At 55.8% G+C, this 23,739-nt stretch overlaps 1 protein-coding gene across 2 annotated transcripts; it reads right to left on the bottom strand.

The window, feature by feature from the left end:
• LOC118094295 (rho-related BTB domain-containing protein 2) lies at positions 1-10,431 on the bottom strand. 2 transcript variants are annotated; one of them, XM_060278285.1, is made up of 10 exons: positions 10,196-10,430; positions 9,714-9,918; positions 9,489-9,592; positions 7,910-8,095; positions 6,038-6,948; positions 4,901-5,019; positions 2,346-2,496; positions 1,867-1,955; positions 748-853; positions 1-541 (listed from the first exon to the last, which is right to left on the bottom strand). In XM_060278285.1, the coding sequence occupies exons 2-10, from the start codon at positions 9,903-9,905 to the stop codon at positions 366-368; spliced, it is 2,034 nt and encodes a 677-aa protein (XP_060134268.1). In that variant the 5' UTR covers positions 9,906-9,918; positions 10,196-10,430; the 3' UTR covers positions 1-365. The 2 variants fall into 2 exon arrangements, 1 of the variants encoding a protein (XP_060134268.1); XR_009558103.1 differs by lacking the exon at positions 1-541 and having other exon boundaries at positions 1,867-1,950; positions 10,196-10,431.
• Positions 10,432-23,739: the final 13,308 nt, after the last annotated feature.

The following is a 23,739-nucleotide window of genomic DNA, read 5'->3' as shown; positions in this document are numbered from 1 at the left end:
TCAACCTACAGCCACGCGGCTCAGAGACCCCCAACACAACAACCCCAGGTCCAGCCGGCCCCTTGTGGGGCGGGTCCAGACCCACCCCGGTTCGTAGCAGCTCCACCCCCCCTCCTCCTGCACCCACAAACCTCCCCACCGCCCCCCAGAATACTGCAAAGGTCAGAGGTAGCGACTGGAGAGGCAGCTGGTTCGGGGCCCGCCTGCTCTGTGGGGCAGGGCAAAGGGCGTAAACACGAGAGAGAGAGAGAAGGCATGGCAGCCGTGGCAAGAGGCACAGAGCTGGCAGGAAGGCTGGGGGGGTGTAAACAAGGCAGAGGCCCGGCCGGGGTCCCCTGGGAGCCCGGGCGGGGTGGGGAGGGGGCTCAGGAGACGTGGCTGGTGTGCTGGGGGCGCCAGAAGCACCACTTGCGCCGTGGGTGCTGTTTCTGCAGCATCTCCTCCTCCAGCTGGCGCTCTCTCTGCAGGCGCAGGTAGCGGTCCTCCTCCTTCAGGTACCAGATCGGGGGCCAGCGGTGGCGCTCAAAGTGGGCCTGGTTCTCTGGTGGGGGGGGGGAGAGAGAGACAGGGAGATGGGGCAACCAACACAGCCCCCGCCACCTCCGCAATTCAATCCCCCCCCTGGAAGGAACCCCAACTCCTGCCTCCCTGGGGAGAGGTCCCCCCCAAGCAGAGGAGCTGTGATGCCCCCAAGACAGTGGTCCCCCCCGGGCTCAGGGGCCCCTGCCCCACGCCCTCCCGCCCTACCTGGAGACATGCACTTCATCTCGCGGGGGAAGCGGCGGCAGACGCTGTTGTAGTTGGTGCAGAGATAGTGAAGGCACCAGGCAGCCAGCTGGCGGGCATTGTGGAACTGCGGGGGGGGGGGGAGGACAAGAAGGGCACAGCTGTGAGGGGCACAAAAGCAAACCCACAGCCCCCACCCCATCTCCAAAGATCCCTAGACAGGAGAGCCCTGAAGGGATGCCGGGCATCTGGTCCAACCCCCTGCAAGGCAGGACTCGAACCAGCAGCCTTGGAGCACCAGGTGTGGCCCGACCGAGGCAGGAGAGAGCGGATCTAGGCCTTCCCTTCTTCCGTCCACTATCTTGATTTCGAGAATGACTCCAAGCCACAAAATTCACCATGCCGGGGGGGGGGGGGAGAGGTTTGCTCAGTGGCAATGCTGTGAATGCAGGGAAGGCCCAGCAACTACATCTTTTTGGGGGGGGGGGAGAGAGAGCAACTTCAGACACCTCATGTTCCCAGGGGCAGAATCCAGAAGAAAGCCCCCCCCCCAGGGCAGACACCAACACCCAGGGCTCTGTCCCACAAAGGCTGGGTCTCATTCCATCTTCCCTGCAGCTGCGTCTACTAAAAGGCTTCAGCTCTCAGAAACTTCAGACAGGGAAGCTGGTGGCTGGCAGAACCTCAGCTGCCCCCCCACCCCCACCCCCCAAGAATGGATTGGCAACTTCCAATTTGTTATTAAAAAACACACAGAGTTTAGCACGAGTTGGAAAAATATCTCATGGATTGTGTCTTGCGAACGGCTCGGAGGACCCTGCCAAAATTCTGCATCTCCTTTGGTGGAGTTTATCTTCGTTGCAGCCAATAGCTGTGATCTCTTTCGGGTCCCTTCCAATTCTACCCTTCTGCGGGTCCAAATAGAGGCACACAGGATTCCCTCTCCATAATACAACGTGACATTTGATTTTTCCTTGTGGCCTCAAGAACTTTACCAGCCTAACATTGTGCTGTTTTTTTTCCCCAGGGGGAGGGGGAGAGTTCTCTTAATTCTGTTGTATCCATTTGTTTAATTTACTTCAATAACAACAACAACATCAATAATAATTAGAGAGGGAGCCTGTGGGGACGGATGAATACCTGCGTCATCTCCAGGTAGAGGATGACCTGGGCGTCAATCTCCACCTTCTGCAGGCTGGCATGAACCAGTTCATCCACTGCGTACTGCTCTGGGGAGAAGACCAGGAAAGGGCCTCAGGGTGGGAGAGGAACTCTGTGCGCGCTCCGGGGCTCCACTGCCGCTCTCCAGAACCCACCCAGGCATTCCCAGACTGGGCAAGCGAGAAAGAGGCCCCCTGCTTCCATTTCCTCTCCCCCCCCCCAGCGCTGCTTCCCGAAGGGTTAATGGCCCCCCACCCGCTGCTGGCCAGCCATCAAGGCTCGGGGACTCATTGATCCCAGGGACGCTGCGTCCCCAACGAACAGCCTCATTATCTTATCGGCAGCTTACATAAGAGGCCTCCCTCCAGGCGGGAGGCAGCAGCCAGATGGGGGAGCAGGGGGGGGAGCCCCTCCTCCTCCTCCCCCCGCATCCGGGTCCAGCCCAGCCAAGGACTCACCGGTCAGGGCCTGCAGGCGGGTCAGGCAAAGGCGGTTGGTCAGCACCAAGAGCTCCATGGCGTCCAGGTCTGGCGTGGGGACAAAGAGGCCCGTGTAGAGGAACTCCAGCACGGCCCGCAGGCAGGCGCAGTTGGTGCCTGGCAAGGAGACCTGGGGGGGGGGGGGGAGAGAGAGAGAGAAGGGTCTCTGGAGGAGCAGCCTTGGCCTAGCCCCCTATCCTCTGGCTTGGGCCTTTTGCCCATAGATCTCAAGCAGGCAGCCTTCTCCATGCAAGACCAGCCCTGCATTTCTAGGAACTGGACGGGTGGCACCCGGAACTCCCTGCCACTTGAGATCAAGCAGGCGCCTCCAGGGCACTCTTCTTTGGAGCTAAACATTCTGGTTTAGAAGACAAGCCTGCCCAGGTGCCGAGAGAGTCCCTGTGAGATGCAATGTTTTTTGTCTGTTGTTATTTTAGCTTTGCAAAAGTCTCCCTTTATTGTTGCGCCTTTTTTGCTTTTTCGTTTTGTTTTACACTCAAGCGGTGATAAACTTCATGAAAAGAAAATAATTCAGCCTCTGCTCTCCTCTTGTCCCCAATCCTGGGGGCTCATGGGCAAAGTCACGCAAACCCCACCAAGCCAACGCTGTCCCTCGCTGCCCCCCAGCCGCCCCCTCCAAATCTCCCCACCTGCCCCTTCAGCTCCTGCACATGCTCAGAGGCACTTGCCTTGCTACTTTACAGTAAGTGGGGGGGGAGGCTGAACCCCCTCCCCAAAGGGGAACAAAAAAGCCTCTCAACCCCAGACAAGATGGAAGCAAGACCAATTTGGGGAGGCCAGGGAGGCGCCAGCAGGGCCTTGGCGGCCGCCCCAGCCCCTCGTGAGCCCCGTGACCCTTTCTTTTCGAGATGCCCGATTTATCTCAGGCCCTGGAAGCCAGCAGCTCCTGGCTGGGGGAGCACATTCCAGCAGCCAGCTGGCTTTCCTGCTGCCAAAGGGGTGGGAGTGGTTGGGCGGGAGGGAGGGAAAGAAGCCTGGGCCCAGCTTTGGGGTCGCAGAGCACAGGGTGGGGGTCAGGACTCGCCCTTGGCCATGCAGAGAGACGGCGGTTGCCTGGCAACGGGCGCTCACTCAATCGGAAGCCTGACCCGCCAGGCCTCCTGGCTCAGCTGCCAGGACAGCCACCCCCCGGCCCAGGGCTTCACGCGATGCCAGTGGCAGGAAGGATCCGGCCTTCCGCCCTCTAGGCTGGCTATAGTTTCAGGCCCAGCATACGAGCAACTGGCTGCCCCAGGAAAGAGAAGGCACCAAGAGGAGGGAGGAGGGAGTTTTGCACCAGCTCAGGCCACAGAAGTGCATTGGCCCCCTGGCTTTCAGCCAAAGGAGCTCTGGCAAGGGGACGGGGCAAGACTTGCCCCCCCCCCAACCCTTAGCCATTGCAGCCACAGGAGAGGAGAGGCGAGGGACAGAGCTCACTGCATCCGCTCAGGTGCAAGAGGGCACCTTTCTCCAGCACCTGTGGCAGCTGGTCATTCAGGGAACAAGTCGGGGCTGGATCTGGAAGCTGCAGACAATTGCTGGCTACAGCACCGCCGGGTCACCGTGGGGACCTGTGCGCAGAGATCTGCCCTCCTCGCCAATCTGCTTCCCGGCCAAGTTCAAAGTGTTAATCTTGGCGTATAAGGAAGCTTGGGACCCGTTTACCTGTGAGGTCGTCTCTCCCCACATCTGCCCACTTAAGACTAGTGGCAACACAAACACTTTGCGGCTCCCTGCCTGTTGATATTTGGCTTTGCTTTGGCCAGCTTATTTAGACCAGCCTACCCAGACGTAGGTAGACCCAGGTAGACATAGGTAGGGACCCAGGTGGCGCTGTGGGTTAAACCACAGAGCCTAGGGCTTGCTGATCAGAAGGTCGGCGGTTCGAATCCCTGTGACGGGGTGAGCTCCCGTTGCTTGGTCCCAGCTCCTGCCCACCTAGCAGTTCGAAAGCACGTCAAAGTGCAAGTAGATAAATAGGGACCGCTACAGCGGGAAGGTAAACGGCGTTTCCATGTGCTGCTCTGGTTTGCCAGAAGCGGCTTTGTCATGCTGGCCACATGACCTGGAAGCTATACGCCGGCTCCCTCGGCCAGTAAAGCGAGATGAGCGCCACAACCCCAGAGTCGGTCACGACTGGACCTAAAGGTCAGGGGTCCCTTTACCTTTACCCAGACGTTAGAAAGTTTGCAAGAATTTTAATTGGTTTCTGTCTATTCTAGTCTGCTTTTAACTGTCTGCATATTTATGGCTGTCAAACCTTTAGTGATAATTTTATTGTTTTAAGTTTTTTGTAAACCACTTATCGTCCCCCCCCCCTTACAATCAAGCAGCATATAAGTTTCCTGAAATAAAATAAATAAACAAGCTGTTTAGAAGTTTTGGTTTTCCTCTCCCCTCCCTGCTCTTTCCTCTTTGTGCGCCTTGTTTCCCTGGTTATCAGCCTGCAGGGAGGGACTCTCAAACTCCCCCCCCCAGGAGGGGCCCCCACCCAGCGCCCTTTCCAGGCCTTCCCACTGCCCCCCAGTCCTCACCTCCGCAGCGCAGCTCTCCCGGAAGGTGCTCCCAAACATGGCGACCATGAAGTCGCAGCCGGCCAGGAGAAGAGGCTTGTGGGCCGGCACCAACCCATCGTCGACCACAAACACAACATCTGGCAGGGAAGAGAAAGCAGGCCGTCAGGGGGGGGGGCCTTCCTCTTGGAGAGATGGGGAGGGGTCCCCCAGGGGTCATGCAGTCCAACCCCCTTGTGATGCAGGAGTCACAGCTAAAGAACCCACTGGCAGATGGTCCTCCAAGCTTGGCTTCGAAACCTCCAACACAGGAAAGCCCATCTCCACAGTCTCACAGCTCTGATCCTCAGAAGGTTCTTCCTAACCCTTGATCAGAATCTTCTTCCTTGCGTTTTAAAGCCATGGATTTGGGGTTCCCCGCTCCACAGCAGCAGAAAGCAAGCTTGCTCCATCTCCCACGGGACACCGCTTCAGATATTTGACAGTGGCTTGCTCCCCCATCTGCCCTGGGACCAGTCTCCGATTTAAACAAGCTCTAGCTTAGGGCCCCCCAAAAATTAAAGGGGAAAAAAACTGGATGCACATTTCCAAAATATAAGACAAAAAACAGATAAAATAAAACCTATATAAAGCAACAGTGTTGTGTAGGCTCCTACGATGTAAGTCATGGGGCCCACCTGCTAGCCTGCTCCCTAAAATATCCCTGGTTCTTAATTGCATTTCAGTTCAACAATTACTTGGATAAAATACATATTTTGTGATGTGCAAATGGCTTGAGATACCTATTAGGTCCATCAATTGCCATATAGCATCTATTCAACACAAAAAAACAGCGACAATTTGTTGTTGACAAAAAGGACAGCTGGACATTGAAAGGGCCACATTATCTTCAGTAGCTGAGGGCCGCATCAAACCTAAATCCGGCCCTGCCTGGGACAGCCCTTCATGGCTGTAACAGCCGTCATGTGACTTCCCAGTGTTGGGGGTTGGATTGGATGACCCTTGGGTCCCACCCCACAATTCTGCAATTCTCTCCTCTGGATTAAGCGCCCCCCCCCTCCAGCCGCTCCTCCCCAGAGACTTGCCTCCCTTCCTCTCATCCCTTCAGGCCCCCCCCTGACCCGACCCCAGACTGCCCCCCTCTGCCCCCCCTCTAACCTGCAAACGTGCCCTTGCTCAGGCACTCCTTGATGCGGTTGGCGCGCCGGACGTGGAAGGCCTTGGTGATCTCGCGGTTCATGAAGCTCTCCTTGTTGAGGATGTTGGCCACCATCATGCGCAGGTCAAACACCTCCAGCAGCTCGGCGATGGCCGCCACCTGCATCAGGTCGGCGCCGTGCTGCTCCAGCCGCCCCGTGTACAGGTATTCCAGCACCACGCGGAAAGGCCCCGCCTGCACCAGCCCGTCCAGGTAGACGGCCGCCATGGGCTTCTCGCGATGCGTCAGGGGGTCGCGCACCGCCTCCTGGCGCATGCTGACAAAGCCCCGGCCCCAGCCCGCCAGCGCCCGGGGCGCCCGACCCAAGCGCAGGGGGTCGTCGCTCTGCGAGGCCCGGAGAGAAGCCGCGGCTGGCGAGCCACACTGGGTGTCGGCATCCAAGCTCCTAGTCCTCCCCGCCGGTTCCTTGGCCCCCGCGGCCTCGGCGACGGGAGAGTCCAGGGCAAAGAGGTCGTAGAACTTGGAGCAGGACGTGGCCAGGTAGACCCGGTGGGCAAAGACGCGCTGGCCCCCCTGCAGGCAGAAGACCACGTCGGCACACAGCGGCTGGCGGAAGAGGGCGTCGGGGCCCCGGCCCTTTCCGGGCGCCGGCTCGGGGATGTGGATGACAGGCGGGGGAGGCTTGGGGGGCAGGAAAGGCGCCTGCAGCAGGGGGCGCTGGACCTTCTTCAGGTGGGACTTCCAGAACTGCAGGTGCCGGCGAGAGATGAGGGCGGCGCGGATGGCGTTGTCAAAGACGTCCTTGATGCCAAACTGAGCCACCATGCTGGTCTCGTAGTAGGGGACGCCCAGCTCCTTTGCCACCTCGTGCCCACACTCCGGGGGAAGGATGTCCGACGGTTTAATGGGCCTGGGGGGCAAGGAGAGAATCATAGAATCCTAGAATTGGAAGAGACCACAAGGGCCATCCAGTCCAACCCCCTGCCAAGCAGGAAACACCATCAAAGCATTCTTGACATATGCCTGTCAAGCCTCTGCTTAAAGACCTCCAAAGAAGGAGACTCCACCACACTCCTTGGCAGCAAATTCCACTTCCGAACAGCTCTTACTGTCAGAAAGTTCTTCCTAATGTTTAGGTGGAATCTTCTTTCTTGAAGTTTGAATCCATTGCTCCGTGTCCGCTTCTCTGGAGCAGAAGAAAACAATCTTTCTCCCTCCTCCATATGACATCCTTTCAAAAGGATGCCAGGCAGAGAAGGGGGAGCGCCCCATCTTATTCAATTTTTACATTACTATGCCACCAAGGGGGGGTGAGCATGCTTCTCCCCCTCCCACCCTGCGAGGCCGAGAGAGGCTGACTGTTCACCGGCAGGCTTTGTGGCTCTGCAGGGATTCGAACGCTGGTCTCCTGAGGCCTCGTCCAACTCTTAACAGTCGCCCTGCACAAATTATTCCAGGGGACAAGGCAGGGCCAGGGGCAGACCTACATTCCAGGGGCCCCTTTGCAACAAGGAACGAGGTCTGGAAAACCCCCGCCACCACCTTCAATGACAGACCACTCTCCTTTTAAAAGAAATGTAACTACTGCTTCTCAGATTTTCATGAAAATTGCTGTCCTGGATTATCTCACATGTGTGAGTAAAAGTTTCCTATGCCCCATAGTTATGGGGGCAGGGATGAAAATGAGGGAAATGTTCTATATGTCCATGCTGGCCTTATTAAAGTAAAATTGTTAAGCAATGTGAATAAACCCTTCTGGAATTAGCGGCTCTGAAGCTTAAACTTCCTTCGTTTCCGAGCAGACCCACCCCTGGGGGCATCTCCCACCAGACCCCCAAGAGCATCATGGGGGTGGGTGTTGGTGCCCCTACTTGGCCAGCGGTCGCCGAGCGCGGTTCACAGCCTCCAGGTCAGCGTAGCGCAGGTCCAGCTGGCAGCCGACCAGCACGATGGGGGTGCGCGGGCAGAAGTGCTTGATCTCGGGGTACCACATGCTGGTCACGTGCCGCAAGGAGTTGGGGTTGGCCAGGGAGAAGCACAGCACCACCACGTCCGACCTGCGGGGGGAGAAGGCAGGCGGGTGAAGGAAGAGTCCGGGATTTCCATCCCCAGAGCAGGACAGGACAGGACAGGCCCCGGGACATGGCTCAAGGGCCAGAGCGCCAGGACTCAGCAGGGTAAGGGGCAGAGAAGGGGTCACGCCCGCCTAGCACACCACACAGGGAGAACGCAGGGTGCCTGCTTCCAGAGCTGGAAGGGACCTCGAGAGACTGCAATGCCGGCATCTTTTGCCCAAAGTGGGGCTCAGGCCCACGACCCAGAGATTCAGTCCTCCACCAACGGAGCTGTCCCAAGAAGGACAAGGCCAGGTGGCCCAGCCAACTTGCAGCTGCCAGCCTGAGCCAGGGAGCACCTGCTCTGCCAAAGCAGCCCAAGGGTGAAAAGTGGAGAAGGGGGTCTTTCTGTACACCTGGGGAAGGGGGAGGAGGTTCCTTGCGAGAAAGAGGCCGCAGTCTCTGGGACAGATGTGAAATCGGAGATGGCCTCGCACCCCACCCCGCTTCAAGAATTTTGGAAGGCTCAGCAGCCAAGTTGTGAACATGGAGAAGGCGAGTCGGAGGCAGCAGGACGCCAGGCCGGGTTCCAGGGCCAGAAGAGGCCTGGCAGAGAGCGGGGAAAGGGGGCTGAACCACCCCTCCCACCCCCAGGCCCAACCCAGGAAGGTCAAAGGACGCCTGGAAGTGGAACGCCGCACAGGACATGCCAAGGGAGGGGAGGGGGGATTCCTCGCCAAGCCATCTGTCAGGGATGCTTCCGTTGCAATGTCTGCGTTGCATGGGGTTGGGATAGATGACCCTTGGGGGTCCCTTCCAATTCCATGATTCCATGCAAGAAATCACAACCACAGCCAGCCAGCCCCCTTGGACCCTTCCCCCAGAGGGCTGCAATCTTGCTGCTCCTGCCTGGCTCCCCGTCCCAACCTGCCCTCAGATGAAGTGGGTGGGGGGAGGGGAAAATAAGTCCAAGAGAGGGAGGGAGGGAGCCTGGGCAGGCAGCCCGGCCACAGGGAGGGTGCCATGCCCAGGGACCACCCTCCGAGGGAGACTCAGCCTGGGGCACGTGCTTGGCATGGCGAAGGTCTCAGGTGGGAGGGTGCTGGAATCAGGCAGCCCTCTTTTTGGGTTCCCCCCCTCCTGGGTCTCCCTATCTCCTGCCCTCACGGACCCCTGGAGGGCTGCTGCCAGTCAGAGTAGGAGGGACAGAGCTAAACAAGGAATGTGGCCGGCTCTCTTACGTTGGAACTTTCACTGGGCTCCCTACATTATGTGGGGTTGGTCTAGATGAGCCTTGGGGGTCCCACCCAACCCAGCCATTCTAGGCTCTCCCGAGACCTGTCCCTGCCCACCTGGGGAGCCCCCACCCCACCCCACCCCAGCCGCTTTGCCTCACCTGCCGTAGGCGAAGCGCCGGTCTTTGTGGTGATCCCCAAAGGTGTCCCAGAGCCGCAGCGAGATGCTAACCTCGTCCACCACGTCCCTCGAGCGCTCCAGCACCTATGGAGGGGGGGGCATGGGGAGGGAGGGAGATCCATCACAAAGGAAGTGGCACAAAGGAGGGGGGAAGAGAAGGGAGAGGGCCCCCCTCGCCCCCCCCCCAATCTGGCCCTCGCCTCACCTCCTGGCACACGCGGTACTGGTCGATGGCCCAGACGGTGGGCACGTGGGTGGCGAGCAGCTGGTACTGGGTGAGCGTGGCATTGCAGGCCCTGGCGCAGATGAGGCGGGTCTTGCCCACGGCGTTGTCGCCCACCACCACGCACTTGATGGTCTCGACGTTGGGGCGCTCATAGTCCAGGTCCAGATCCATGGGGGGGCTGGAGCTGAGAAGGGGCGGGAGGGGAGAGAGGGGAGGGGAGGGCAGGCGGGGGTCCGTCAGGGGCAGCAGCAGCAGCAGCAGCCCGGAGGACAAAGACCCGCGCGGCGGCAGCAACGCCCCGTCCCGTCGGGGGAGAGAGAGAGAGAGGAGGGCGGCGGGGGTCCCCGCGGCAGGAAGGGCGGCCAGCTCCCTCCCCCAACCCCCAAAAGCCCCCGACGGGACGGCGGCGCTTCTCCGGCGGCCCCGATCCCCTGCTGCCCCGACCTTCCCCCTCTGCTCACCGGCGCCGCCCGGCTGGCCTTCGGCTTCAGGGCCCCCGGGGCGGAGGGCGAGGCGCGGCCCGCCGTGGGGCTGCCCGTCCGGGGGCGTCTCCTCCGGGGCCCCATCCCATCCCTGGCGCCGCCGCCGCCGCCGCCGCCGCCGCCGCTGCTTGGGGCTGCTGCCTCCGGCCGAGGGCGATCGGGAGCCTGTCTGCCCGCCGCGCCCCGCTTCCGACGACCCGTTATCCCCGCGCGGCGCCGCCCCCTCCGTCCCGGCCACGCCCCCTCGCCCGGACCCCGCAGGCACGTCCCGCCGCCACGCCCACCGCCGCGCTCAGCCAATGGCCAGCCGGCGCCGCCCCCTCCCTCCCTCCCTCCCGCCCGGACAAAGGAGGCGGCGGGGAGCCTCCAGCGCCGCAGAGACGCCCGGCCACGCCCACCCCTCCCCTCCCGCCACGTGACTCCCCTGGCCACGCCCCCTGCCGCCAAGGAGCCTCCGCGGCGCGCTCTGCACATGCTCTTTCTTTCTTTCTTTATTCATTTTATAAAAACACACATAATAAACATAGAACACCAACACAAATTGAAAAGAAAAACACACCCAACGAAAAGATGGTAGAAACAAACAAAAGAAATACATACTTCTAGTCATTCATTTTAGTAATCATATTTATGTGGACTTCCTCAAGTCCCCCCTCTCTGATTTTCATTTTTACCTCCTCTTTAGCACTTTTCATACATCATAACTTTAACCATTTTCAGTGCTCTGCACATGCTCTTGGGCACGCTCTCTCGCCGCGGGAAAGCTCTCCTTGTGCTGCGGCTGCTGCCTCCCATTCTTATTATGACTATTATTATTATTACTGGCTTGAGAGCAGTACATGTGAAAAGGATCTAGGAGTCTTGGTTGACCACAAACTTGACATGAGTCAGCAGTGTGATGCAGCAGCTAAAAAAGCCAATGCAATTCTGGGCTGCATCAATAGGAGTATAGCATCTAGATCAAGGGAAGTAATAGTACCACTGTATTCTGCTCTGGTCAGACCTCACCTGGAGTACTGTGTCCAGTTCTGGGCACCACAGTTCAAGAAGGATACTGACAAGCTGGAACGTGTCCAGAGGAGGGCAACCAAAATGGTCAAAGGCCTGGAAACGATGCCTTATGAGGAACGGCTTAGGGAGCTGGGTATGTTTAGCCTGGATAAGAGAAGGTTAAGGGGTGATATGATAGCCATGTTCAAATATATAAAAGGATGTCATATAGAGGAGGGAGAAATGTTGTTTTCTGCTGCTCCAGAGAAGCGGACACAGAGCAATGGATTCAAATTACAAGAAAGAAGATTCCACCTAAACATTAGGAAGAACTTCCTGACAGTAAGAGCTGTTCGGCAGTGGAATTTGCTACTAAGGAGTGTGGTGGAGTCTCCTTCTTTGGAGGTCTTTAAGCAGAGGCTTGACAGGCATATGTCAAGAATGCTTTGATGGTGTTTCCTGCTCGGCAGGGGGTTGGACTGGATGGCCCTTGTGGTCTCTTCCAACTCTATGATTCTATGATTCTATTAATTGTTATGATTTAAATGTATGTGCCGCATACAGAGCGATTTGCGGCAAAACATATTCCCACTTGCTTCCTCCCTATGAATTCTTGACTTGCTACGGATGCTGTGAATGCATTTATTTATGTGGGCGTTTATGTCTCAAGGAGGTGTGCATAAAATCAAGAAAATCTTTATAATTTTTTTTTAAAAAAAAAGGTGTGCATGGCTGCCCCACTCATTGAATCCCCCCAGCCCCCCTGCGAGGGAGGCAAGGCTGAGAGGGAGCGACTGGCCCCCAAGGGAAACTTCATGGCTGAGGGGGAATTACTGTGTCGCGAGAGGATGCGTGTCTAAAAAGCTTGTCACAACCACCAGAAGTTTGGAAAGCTCTGCTCTAACCACTAGGCCACACTGGCTTTGCATGCAGACAATCTCAGGCTCACAAGGCATAGGGATTTGCTTGGCTTTCCTCTTCCCGCTTAAGCAATTAAATGATATTACGCCCTTTATTTTTAATGCCAGTCTCAGCTACGGGGCTGGGCGCCACCGGGCGCAGCTAGGCCACCCCCCAGACCTGCTTGGAGCGCTGCCTGCGTCTCTGAGGCAGGGGCTTCCTGAGCCCAGTGGTTCCCCTGGGGCAGGGGATTCCCCAGGGGGGGCTAAGAGGCAAGGGGGCAGCAGGGGGGGGCACTGGAGGTGGAAATGACCTGGCTTTGGAAAGCTGGTCTCACCAAATCAAAGTCATCGGTTTGGTTGAATTAATTATACTCCAGCGTTTCAATTGGATTTTGAAGACATGTGCAATGAATTGTCGCTGTTTGGAATGTTCTTGTGTGTCTGTGCAACCCTCCTTTCTGAATACGTCATGCTTTGTGCTGGGGAGGGGGCACTGGGGTGAGTTTCTGGTTCCAAGGGGGCAGGTGCCCAACTTCTCTTGCGAGGCCCAATGGCAAGACCCATCTCTTCCTCCCGAAGGAGCCCAAGGGAGGCTCTTTCCCCCCTCCTCCGGTGTGCTGTGACTCGGACTTTGCCTTATCCCTGGGCGTTGCCAGGATTCCTCCTCGCTGGCTCCCATGGCCCCACCAGGCTGTCCAGCTGCCTTGAGAGGGGCAGGGAGGGAAAGAAAGAGCTCCCTCCTTTGTTGTGCTCCAACCGCAGGGATTGTGCAAGCAAAATGGCGCCTGGAGCACCTGCTGGTGTGTGTGTGGGGGGTGTCCTGTCTCTGAGCAGGGGGGGGGGGCGGAATCGCTCAGGCCACCTGCCCCACTTCCTGCTTTGGGGTCCGGAAGCAGCAGAAACACGCTTTGAAAAGGGGCTGCAGGGAAAGGGAAGGGCAGAAAGGTTCCTTCCTTTGGCTCTGGCGCTTTCTTCTCCGTGCCACAGCGGACTGCGCCCCCCTTTGTGACAAAGCACTGCTGGGGGGAATTGTGAGAAGAGAGAAGCGGGGAGGCCCTGATCCACCCTTCCCGGCGGAGCCTTCGGCGATGGATGAAGCCTTTGGCCGAGGCCTCTCAGCCCCCTACCCCAGCCCACCCCCCTTGCCCATGGGTGCAAGGCCCTTTTGCACCCGGCTGGCAGGATCTCTGTGTTCAGTCCAGCCCCGCTTACGGAGGCCTGGCGGTTTGGGGAGAAGAAGGGGGAAATCCGGGGGGGGGGAGCAGGGCCACTTTGCAGCCTGGAGCAGCAGCCCTGCCTGGTCAGCAGGAGAGTCTGCGGCAGGTTTGCAGGACAATGCAAAAACTGCCAACTCAGCACAGAAGCTGCCCCTCTCCCCCCTCCCCCCATGGACCGGGTGTGCTGGGGGAGAGGAGCTCCGGCACTCCTGCATTGCTCTATATCAGGGGTCAGCAAAGTTTTTGTGGCAGCCAGCGTCGCGGAAGGCGGTCCCCGCTTTGCTCCACGCTGGTTTAGAGCGGCGCACAAGAGTTGACCACTTGTGGCCCATGGGCCTTCGGTTTCCGACCCATGCTCTACGTCCCGGCAGAAGCCCTGTGGCCTCCACAGTGTGTGGGGGGGGGCAGAGGGTAGCTAGCAGTGGCCCCCCAGGACACTACTTTGCCCCCAAACAAACCTTTGCCTTTGGCCCTCCAGGGTTCATAGAATCATAGATTTGGATGAGACCCCCAGGGGTCATCCAGTCCAACCCCCTGCAACGCAGGAATGTTTTGCCCAACAGGGGGCTCGAACCCACAGCCCTGAGATTAAGCGTCTCCTGCACTCCCGGCCAAGCTATCCAGGCGGAGGATGCTGTTTGTCCACCTCACCTGGAGATGCTGCCATTGGGGACTGAAGGCAAAAGCAGCTCCAAGTCTGGACGTAGATGCTGCCTTGCAGCAAGTGGGGCACCACTCTGGCCGGCAGCCGTGAATGCAGGTCAGCCTCTGCGTAGAAAGTGGGCGAAGGCCTGCGCCCCCCACCCCTGGCTCTTATTGGGTGCTGCCTCTCCGCAGGCAAGGCGGCTCACAGGAGGAAAAGGTGCACACACAGGACTCCGAATATGAGGGAAAGTCGTCGGCAAGAACCAAGACACATCAACAAGTACTCAAGCAAACCGAACCCTTTCCACCGATATCGTAAGAACGAAAATAAAGATGCAAAAAGCCAACATCATCATCATTTTTAATTTGTATATCGTCTTTCTATCTTACGATACTCAAGGTGGCTTACAAGCTGATGAAACAAAAAATGTACATCTTATAACAATCTAATGCAGGGGGTCCCCAGACTACGGCCCCCGGGCCGGATGCGGCCCAATTGGCCTCCCAATCCGGCCCGCGACGACCCCCGCCGCCCGCTGCCGCCGCCCGCTCTTACGCCGCGTGGCGCGACGGCGATCTTCAAAATCGGGGGGGAAATCGCCGAAAATCCTTTGTGCGCATGCGTATGGGCCTCTCCCGACCCAGAAGAGGTAATTTCCGGTGCACTTCCAGGTCGGGGGAGGCCCATACGCATGCGCACAAGCGATTTTCGACGATTTTTTTCCGACCGTGTGCGTGTGCGCGTGCGCACGGGCGCGCACTCCCCCGCCCTCCGGCCCGCTGCGCGCGCACTCCCCTTCCACACCGGCCCGAAGCCCGGTAAGTCTGGGGACCCCTGATCTAATGCAATGCAAAAATGTGATAATAAAACATAACTTTAAAATAGGCGACCTACATCAAAAAAGTAACATTCAACAATAGTATTAAACAATAATAATAACATAGAAAAGTTAAACAGAAATCCACTCAACAGTTACAATAAATTTATAAACTACAATCAATACAACAACAACCAGGCACAGTTGTACATCAAATAATACAATGCAAATTGAGGAGCAGAGACTAGAGGGTGGAGCAAGGCCAAGTCTCTCCCCTTCCCCCTAAACAAAAGGCTGTCCAGCAGCCTCAGCTTATGCAGCCGGAATCAGTCCGGGCCGGAAAAGGCCTGCAAGGCATGGAGCCCGCAGGCCAGGATCCGGCAAGACGGGGGTATTTCGCTCCATCTCAAAATTGACTCCATGTAGCATCAAGGGCAGCCCAATTCTGGAGCCTCGGGCGAACAAGACTTTCTTTCCCACCCGCCCAAGCAATTAGTATCTCTGGGGCTTCCTGTTTCCTTTGGATCAGGGTGCAAGGGAGAGTTAAGGAAGGAGGCAAAGGGGATGTTTGTGAATAGAGGAACAGAGCGGGGGCTCCTTTGCCCTCACCCAGCAAGCAGCACATCTTCTGCACTGACTCTGACCCTTGTCTCCCCGGAGAGCAGCCATTTCAGACTAAGTCCCCCAGCCTGCACCTCATTTAAAATAGAGTTCCAGTAATAAAAACAAGCAATTGTTGTATCTTCCTTCCCTGTCCTTCCTCACAAGGCCTCAGCTCAGGGGACCCTTCTGCCAATTTGAACACCGACCGGAGAGGATATGTAGGGAAGGATATGTAGGGAAGCCTTTGCAACATTTGGGCTTTTCATATTGCGCCCAGAAACAAATTGCCAAGCAGTGCAACTCTTTTGAAACACGTTCTGTCTGGCTGCTGCATTTTGGACCGGCTGATGTTCCCGAGGTGTCTTCAAGAGCAGCCCCACATGGAGAGTTTGGCAAGAAAGGCCGCTTTGAGGCCTTATAGAATCATCGTAGAGTCGGAAGGTGGACCCATGGGCCATCTAGTCCAACCCCCTGCAATGCAGGAATCAAAGCTAAGCAAATCTCTGCCAGTTGGCCACCCATCCTCTGAAATGGATCCAGAGAATCAGTTTCCCCCAAGCAGGACTGAAGCTGGACTTCCACCTCCCAGCCACCTTTCCCCCAAAGGGCAAGATACGTTTTGACCCCAGGAGGTCGTCCTAAGGTGCCTCCCCTTCCTCCAGTGAAGTATTCCTCATTCCCTGAGCCCACCCAGCCAATTCCCTTTGCCAGCTAAGGTGGGCAAGGCTCAGGGGCTCAGCCAGACTTCCCCAAGCAGCTTGTCCACATCCTCAGACTAACTGCAGGGGGTTGGAGTAGATGACCCTTAGGTGTCCTTCCAAATCTAGGATTCTATGAACTCTTAACTCTCCCCCACATGGAGCTCTCTTTGGCCTCTGTTGGCCTCCACTCTGGTCTTCCTGCCACTGAATTGCCTGTTCAGGAAAATGTCCGCAGCAATTTAAGGGTCAGCACTTCTTTTGTCAAATGCCTGGGTCTCATTTGTCAAAGCCAGAATGAAATCCGTTCACAATAACCAGATAGCTGAACAGTAAAAATAAAAATAAAAAAAGACTCATTCAGATGCAAAGCCAAAAGAAAGGCAGGACATTCAGGAATGAGCTCTGTTGAAAAATAAATAGCTTGGAGCACATTTTTGGTAGGTGCATCCAGGACATCAGGAAACGTTATTTGGGGACCATGTTTAGCTTATGCGCCACTCCATGATCATTCCTGTTGTAGCATCATGGAGTTGGAAGGGAATCGTAGAATTGTAGGGTTGGAAGGGGCTCCTGAGGGTCATCTAGTCTAACCTCCTGCAGTGCAGGAATCCCAGCTCTAGCATCCATGACAGATGGCCATCCAACCTCTGCTTAAAAACCACCGCCATCCAAGTCCGAGGAAACTTGGAGATCATCTAGTGGAACCGCCCCCCCCCCCCAATGCTCAAAGCGGGATCTGGAATACAGGAGAGTAGCTGCAGGGCCATCCCAGGCAGGCAGCCACCCAGCCGCTGTGTTGACATCTCCAGCAAAGGCGGGTTCACCAGCTTCCCAGGGAGGAGCGGTTCTTCCACTGATGGACAGATCCTGCCTTCAGGAGGCTCCTCTTCAGCTCTCTTCAGGCATAGCCGCAGGGCCGGAGCGTCCATTTAGGCAAACTAGGCCGTCGCCTAGGGCGCCGAAGCGGAAGGGGCGCTGGCCCGCCGCCCACCACCCCCGCTGCCCACCACCCCCACCGCCTGCCTTCCCTGGGAACTGATCCAAGGGAGCTCCGCTCCTGGCGGTGGGGGAGGCACTCTGCACGCGCTCAGGGCCCCTCACCATCGTTCGGCGGAGGGCAGGCCCGGAGCAAGCGAGCGGGCTGCCCAGCCCATCCGGCAGCGCGCCCGATCAGCCAGCGCCCTGGCCGGGCTGCTGCTGCCACCGCCGAACTGGGCACCAGGATGCAGCTCCCTCTGGCCCCGATCCCCTTGCTCTTCCCCATGCTGCTGTTGCTGCTGCTGGAGGGAGAGCCCTGGGCACGCCAGGCATCGAGCCGCGCCGCTGCCTTCTGCCCGCAGCAGCAGCAGCCGCCCCAGCAGCGACGCTTCAGCGGGCGAGAGGGGCGCAAGATGCAGCGCAAGATCCTGGCCGTGCTGGGCCTGCCAGGCAGACCCCGGCCCCGGACACGACCCGCCCTAACGGACACCAAAGCCGCCGCCTGGTAGTAGCAGCGGCAGCCACCTTCGGCCACGCTGCTCTCTTCATGCTCGACCAGGACGACGACGAGGGCAGCCCCTGGACGCCGAGCTGGGAGCCGGGCTGCCCAAAGCAAGCGGGCGGCAAGGGAGGGCTCCGTCTGGGCCACTTTCCCTCCCCCCGCCCCACAGTGAGCCAGGGAGAAGGGCGCTTGAGCAGTAGCCTGTATGGATGTTGCATGTGTGCCCTTGGCCACTCTACAGCTGGGGGGGAGGCAGCGGGCCATCTTGTCACATACACACACCCCGGGTGGCACCTGGGGCGAACCGCCCCCCACTCCCCCTTAGAATCATAGAATCATAGAGTTGGAAGAGACCACAAGGGCCATCCAGTCCAACCCCCTAACAAGCAGGAAACACCATCAAAGCATTCTTGACATATGCCTGTCAAGCCTCTGCTTAAAGACCTCCAAAGAAGGAGAGTCCACCACACTCCTTGGCAGCAAATTCCACTGCCGAACAGCTCTTACTGTCAGGAAGTTCTTCCTAATGCTTAGGTGGAATCTTCTTTCTTGTAGCTTGAATCCATTGCTCCGTGTCCGCTTCTCTGGAGCATCAGAAAACAACCTTTCACCCTCTTCTATATGACATCCTTTGATATATTTGAACATGGCTATCATATCACCCCTTCACCTTCTCTTCTCCAGGCTAAACATACCCAGCTCCCTAAGCCGTTCCTCATAAGGCATCGTTTCCAGGCCTTTGACCATTTCGGTTGCCCTCTTCTGGACACGTTCCAGCTTGTCAGTATCCTTCTTGAACTGTGGTGCCCAGAACTGGACACAGTACTCCAGGTGAGGTCTGACCAGAGCGGAATACAGTGGTACTATTACTTCCCTTGATCTAGATGCTATACTCCTATTGATGCAGCCCAGAATTGCATTGGCTTTTTTAGCTGCTGCATCACACTGTTGACTCATGTCAAGTTGGTGGTCTACCAGGACTCCTAGATCCTTTCCACATGTACTGCTCTCAAGCCAGGTGTCCCCCTCCCCCATCCTGTATTTGTGCCTTCATACGCCCCTGCCCCTAAAGACAGACCAGGAGCCTGCAGGCTCTCGGGCCGTTGCTCTGGCCAGGGTCCCCTGGCGATTTAGAGCCCCTCTTAGCGGTGCTGGGACGCAGCCAGAGGTGCTGAGCCCTGTTTAAAGTCCTGTGTGGGGAGAGGCCTTCCTTCCCTGCCTGCCTCTGGAATGCTTTCTCCAGGAGACTCGCCCAGCAATGGAACCAGCTCTTTGTGTGTCAGACAAATCCTGTTTTATCTTCCTAGGATTTGAAACTCCTCTGTTGTTTTGAGCCGCTCTTTACTTATGAATTCTGGTTTGGACACTTTTTGCTGGACTCTGTAATTTAGAGCTTTCTTTCTCCCCTGCCTGGAGAGCCATGAACTGACAAGTGGGGCACAAATGCATTAAAGAAATCAGTCCGTATTCAAAGCATCTGATCACCGTCCTGTTCAGGCTGGTGGCCATTGGTAAGGCGCTCTGCACATTCTCAAAGGCATTCTCTCCTCCTTCTTGGCCCTCCCCCAGTGGCGGCTGGTGCTCATTAACCTTGGTGGGCGGAAGGCAGGGAGCCCCTCAGGGGAGTTGGAACGGATCCTGAGGGGGGGGGATGTCATTTGCTCCCACCCCCTGCAACGCAGGAATATGCAGCCATCCCATACGACTGAAGCTGCAACCTTGAGAAGAAAAGAAACTTCCGACTATACCCATTGTACTAATTTTCAAATAAACTATTATTAGTCCATGGGTCTAGTCGGAAGTTTTTCTTTTCAAGGTTTTCAAGGTTGCAGCATCTCTTTTCTTTATCTTTGCTGACCGAAATATGAGATATTACTATGTTTTTTACTCTATTCATACTTTTATTCTTTCTTTTCTCTTTTCATTTTTCTCTCTCCCTCTCTTTTTCTTTTTTGCTTTCTTTTCGTTCCTTTGTATGTATACTCTCAATAATTCATATGTTTGTTTGCTGGCGCTGCATGTAGTTAAGACTCTGCTTGTTCAATTAAAAATTTAGAGAAGAAGAAGAAGAAGAAGAAGAAGAAGAAGAAGAAGAAGAAGAAGAAGAAGAAGAAGAAGAAGAACAGGCTCTAACCAACTGAGGGGGCCTTGACCTGAGATTCCAGCACTGCAGGGCTGGCCAAACCTGGGGAGCTGTGCTCCACTTGCCCTATTGCAGGCACATCCAACAAGTAGATCGTGATCTACCAGTAGATCACTGGGTGTCTGTGGTAGATCACTGGTAGATCACTGGCTTCACCCAAAGAAGCTCAACAACTTTGGCTCCCCTAAAAATGCTCAACATTTTAGCCCTTCACCCCCCCCCAAACAGGGCTTTCTTCCCACCTCAGAAAAGCTCAAGAATTCTGACCTGAACCCCTCAAAAATGGGCCTTCCTCCTTCCTAAAAAAATCTCAACACCTTTGACCTGAACCCATAAAAACAGGGCTTTCCTCCTCCCTAAACAACTTTGACCTGAACACCCCAAAAGGGGGTAGATCACTGCCAATTTTTAACTCTGTGAGTAGATCGCAGTCTCTTCTGAGTTGGCCACCCCTGCCCTATTGGATGAGCTGCTCTGAAGGACATAAGAACAGCCAGGATCGTGTCCAGCATCCTCTTCTCACGGTGGCTGAACAGTTGCCTGTGCAAAACACACAAGCAGGGCCAGATTACTTCTTGCCAAGAACTGGAAGGCACAAGAGATACCTACAATAGATGAATGGCAAATGAAGATGATGGACTTTATGGAACTTGCTGAATTAACAGGAAGCAGGGGCGTACCCAGGATCAAAACTGGGGGGGGGGGAAGGGGGCAGCAAATTCCACTGCCGAACAGCTCTTACTGTCAGGAAGTTTTTCCTAATGTTTAGGTGGAAGCTTCTTTCTTGTAGTTTGAATCCATTGCTCCGTGCCCGCTTCTCTGGAGCAGCAGAAAACAACCTGTCGGGGAGACTACGTGACCAGAAAGAAGAGACGGTGCAGGAAGATTGGAAGAAATTTGAAGATTATTTGAAAAAGTATTGCAATATATAGAAATATGGAACTCCTAGAGGAGGAGATATAGGCTGTCAGGATTAATTTAGATTTTAGTTTGGAATGGATATTGTTGATTTTTGTAGGAAAGTATAGGTTTATTGGTAAATATTAGTTTAATGTTGAAGGTAATATGAGAAATTAAACTGCTAAAGATGATTTAAAGCGAAACTCAGAAGGAAGAGATCGAGGGAAGTCACTTAACATTGCTAAAGAAAGTTAGAAGAGAAATAAGTAATTTTAAAAATGTATTTGTTTTCTGTATTTTGCTGTATTTTGTTTGATTATATGTTTGTATTGTTGTTTGTTTGAAAATGTGTGTGTGTGTGTGTGTGTGTGTGTGTGTGTGTATGAAACCCACAAGCAGGATCCAAGCCCAAGAGCCCTCTCCTCTTCTGCAGTCTCCAGCACCTGGGATTCAGAAGTATGGCTGCCTCTGACTGTGGAGGCCAAGCAGAGCCATCCTGGCTGGGAGCCATCCATAGCCCTCTCTTCCTCCAGGAACTTGTCCAACCCTCTGTTAAAGCCATCCAGGTTAGTGGCCATCCCTGCCTCCTGTGGCAGGGAGTTCCGCAGTTTAAAGAAGTCCTTGATGTCCTGATAACAACCTTGATTTGCTCCAGGTTGGAGCCATGCATGTGGGCATCTCAGGGTAATTCTCGGCAGCTAGAAAGCACAAACCTGCCCGCCTGTACATGAGGGCCCCCCCCCCGTCTCCCCAAGTGCCACAGCCCAGGGCGCACCTCCCTTGGAGCTGGAGGTGTGGCTGCGCTGCCAGGGGGCCTGTATCCATGCGGGGCGCTGGAAGGTGCCAAGCAGCAGAGCGCGTCTGGGGCATGCTTGGTGGACTTTGCGGCAGGTCAAGGGAGGTGGGCGCTGCCTGTGCTATGGGGTGGGCTTGGAGCCCCTTTCAGCCCCTAGCACATGGGGACCAGCCAAGGGGAGACACGCTCAGGGCATCAGAGATTGGGTGGCCATCTGCCATGGATTCCTGCATTGCAGGGGGGTTGACCTAGATGACCCTCAGGGGACCCTTGGGAGTCCCTTCAACTCTACGGTTCTATGATCTCATCTGTCTTGTCCATGAACCATCAGAAAATGAAGAAGAAACCTCTGGCTTTTGACGGGCGCGTCTGTGTCCCACGTGGCTCCAGAGGTTGGAGATTGTAAAGATGCAAGAGATGTGCACTGCCCCCTGGTGGTGACTGCTGGTGCAGCAGCCAACCTGGTCGCAAAGCTCTTGCTTTCCTTCTCATTTGGGGGAGGAGGAAAAGAACTGTTGCTTGTTCGGGGGGGGGGGGTTGATGCTTCGTGCAAGACGACTCCCTCTGTCTTTGCATGCAACATCTGCGTAGCATCTGCGCATCTGTAAAGAAGCGGCTCTGCTGAAAACGCCTCCAGTTGCTCCCCCCCCTGCAGAAGGCTGCCCCCGGAACTCCCTGCCCCTTGTTGTGGGGGTGGGGGTGGAATGGAGAGCATGAAAGAGAAAGTGTGAGAGAGAAAAGGCAGCATTTGGAGCTACTCCCAGGTCTCCTCGCCCAGCAGGCAGCCCATGTTCCCCACGGTCACTTGACTAATGTCAATATTGCCGGTGCCGGAGAGGGGCGGCTGCAACCCCCGCCTCTCATGCACCCACGGGATTAGGAAATCCTGCTGAACAGCAGAGCAGCTGAGTGCAGCCTGCTGTGGAGGGGCCCCACCTTCGCCTCGGCCATCCTTTTCTGCAAAAGTTCCCAGGAGGCAGAGCCCCCCCTCGCCCCGCACAGGAAGCCCTTGCAGAAGAACTGCCTTATTGAAGCAAAATAAAAAAAATTCCTTCAGTAGAACCTTAAAGACCAACTAAGTTTTTTTTTTGTATGAGCTTTCGTGTGCATGCACACTTCATCAGATACACTGAAACAGAAGTGTTATTGAAGGTTATCTTTTACTTTTCCCTACATCTTATTTTCATACATCTGTTAGGGCAAAATTCTGGGTGCGAGAATGCTCAGCCACCCAGCTCATCAGGCAAGGGCCTGTGGTCGTTGCGGAGTATAAAAGGAAGGAGTCCAGCCATGATCCGGAGCAAACAGCAAGGTTTATTACTGCGCAGCAGGTTCAATGCCAGACTGAACACCGTGAACAGGGCTGCAAGAACTTTTAAAACTTCCCACCACCATCCCATAATGCACATCGAAAGCATCATACATACATCACTTGTGACAGGGTAAAACGTCAGAAAAGGGGAAGGTGCAAGGGGCATTAGCATACAGGTAAACAGGAGGTAAGCAGGATTAGCATAAGGATGTCCCAGGACATTGTTAAGCAAGTACCAGTAAGTATCTGGGAAGGGATCCTTGAGTACCTGGTGGGGGGAAACAATGGGTCCAGTTGTGTGTATTGCCTCTGGCTTCGGAGGGTTGGGAATGGCAGGAGATGGTACCTGAATGGATTATGGATATGCAGAGGAGCACCACCCTGGCTACCTGACCTCTTGCTTAAGGGATTATGGCTGTTCCCTGCATCCCTGAGAGCCCTTGGCCAGAGTCGCAAAAAGGAGGTTTCATTTAGAAATAAAGATACACTATTCATTCATAAAGAAATATGGTTACATAGAGTCTCAGGCAACAGAGAAAGGGTAGGAAAGGGAGCCTTTATTACTCAGGGCTTGATCTTGAGGGGTTCCTTTATGGCATTTGTACCCCCATCGTTTTTCTCCCAAAGACCTTGGTTCTCCCCCTCCTGAACCAATCCCCACAACAACCTTGGGAGCAGGGCCGTCTTTCCCCGGGGGTGCAAAGGGTGCAGGACACCCGGGCACCAAATTCTGGGGGGGCCCAGGTGCCCGCTGCTGGAACCGCCTAAGCTCTTAACTATCTACCCCTTACAAAATAATAAATAATTTTGATCAAGCTAGAAAAACAAAATACACATATACCTAGGTATTACCGAAATGTATACCTACTGTTTCTCTAAAGGACTTTTGACTTTGTGCACTTATTTACCAAAGACGCGCCGCGCCAGCAGCAGTGCTGGTCGTTCACAACAGCGGCGCTTGTTGAGCTGCGCGAGATCAGCCGTTTCAAAGGTGCCGCTGACCCCGAGTGAAACAT

Source organism: Zootoca vivipara, chromosome 9 (assembly GCF_963506605.1).
Source record: "Zootoca vivipara chromosome 9, rZooViv1.1, whole genome shotgun sequence".
Classification (NCBI taxonomy): Eukaryota; Metazoa; Chordata; class Lepidosauria; order Squamata; family Lacertidae; genus Zootoca; species Zootoca vivipara.
Note: the sequence above shows the minus strand (reverse complement) of the source record. Positions and strands in the feature narration are given on the sequence as shown.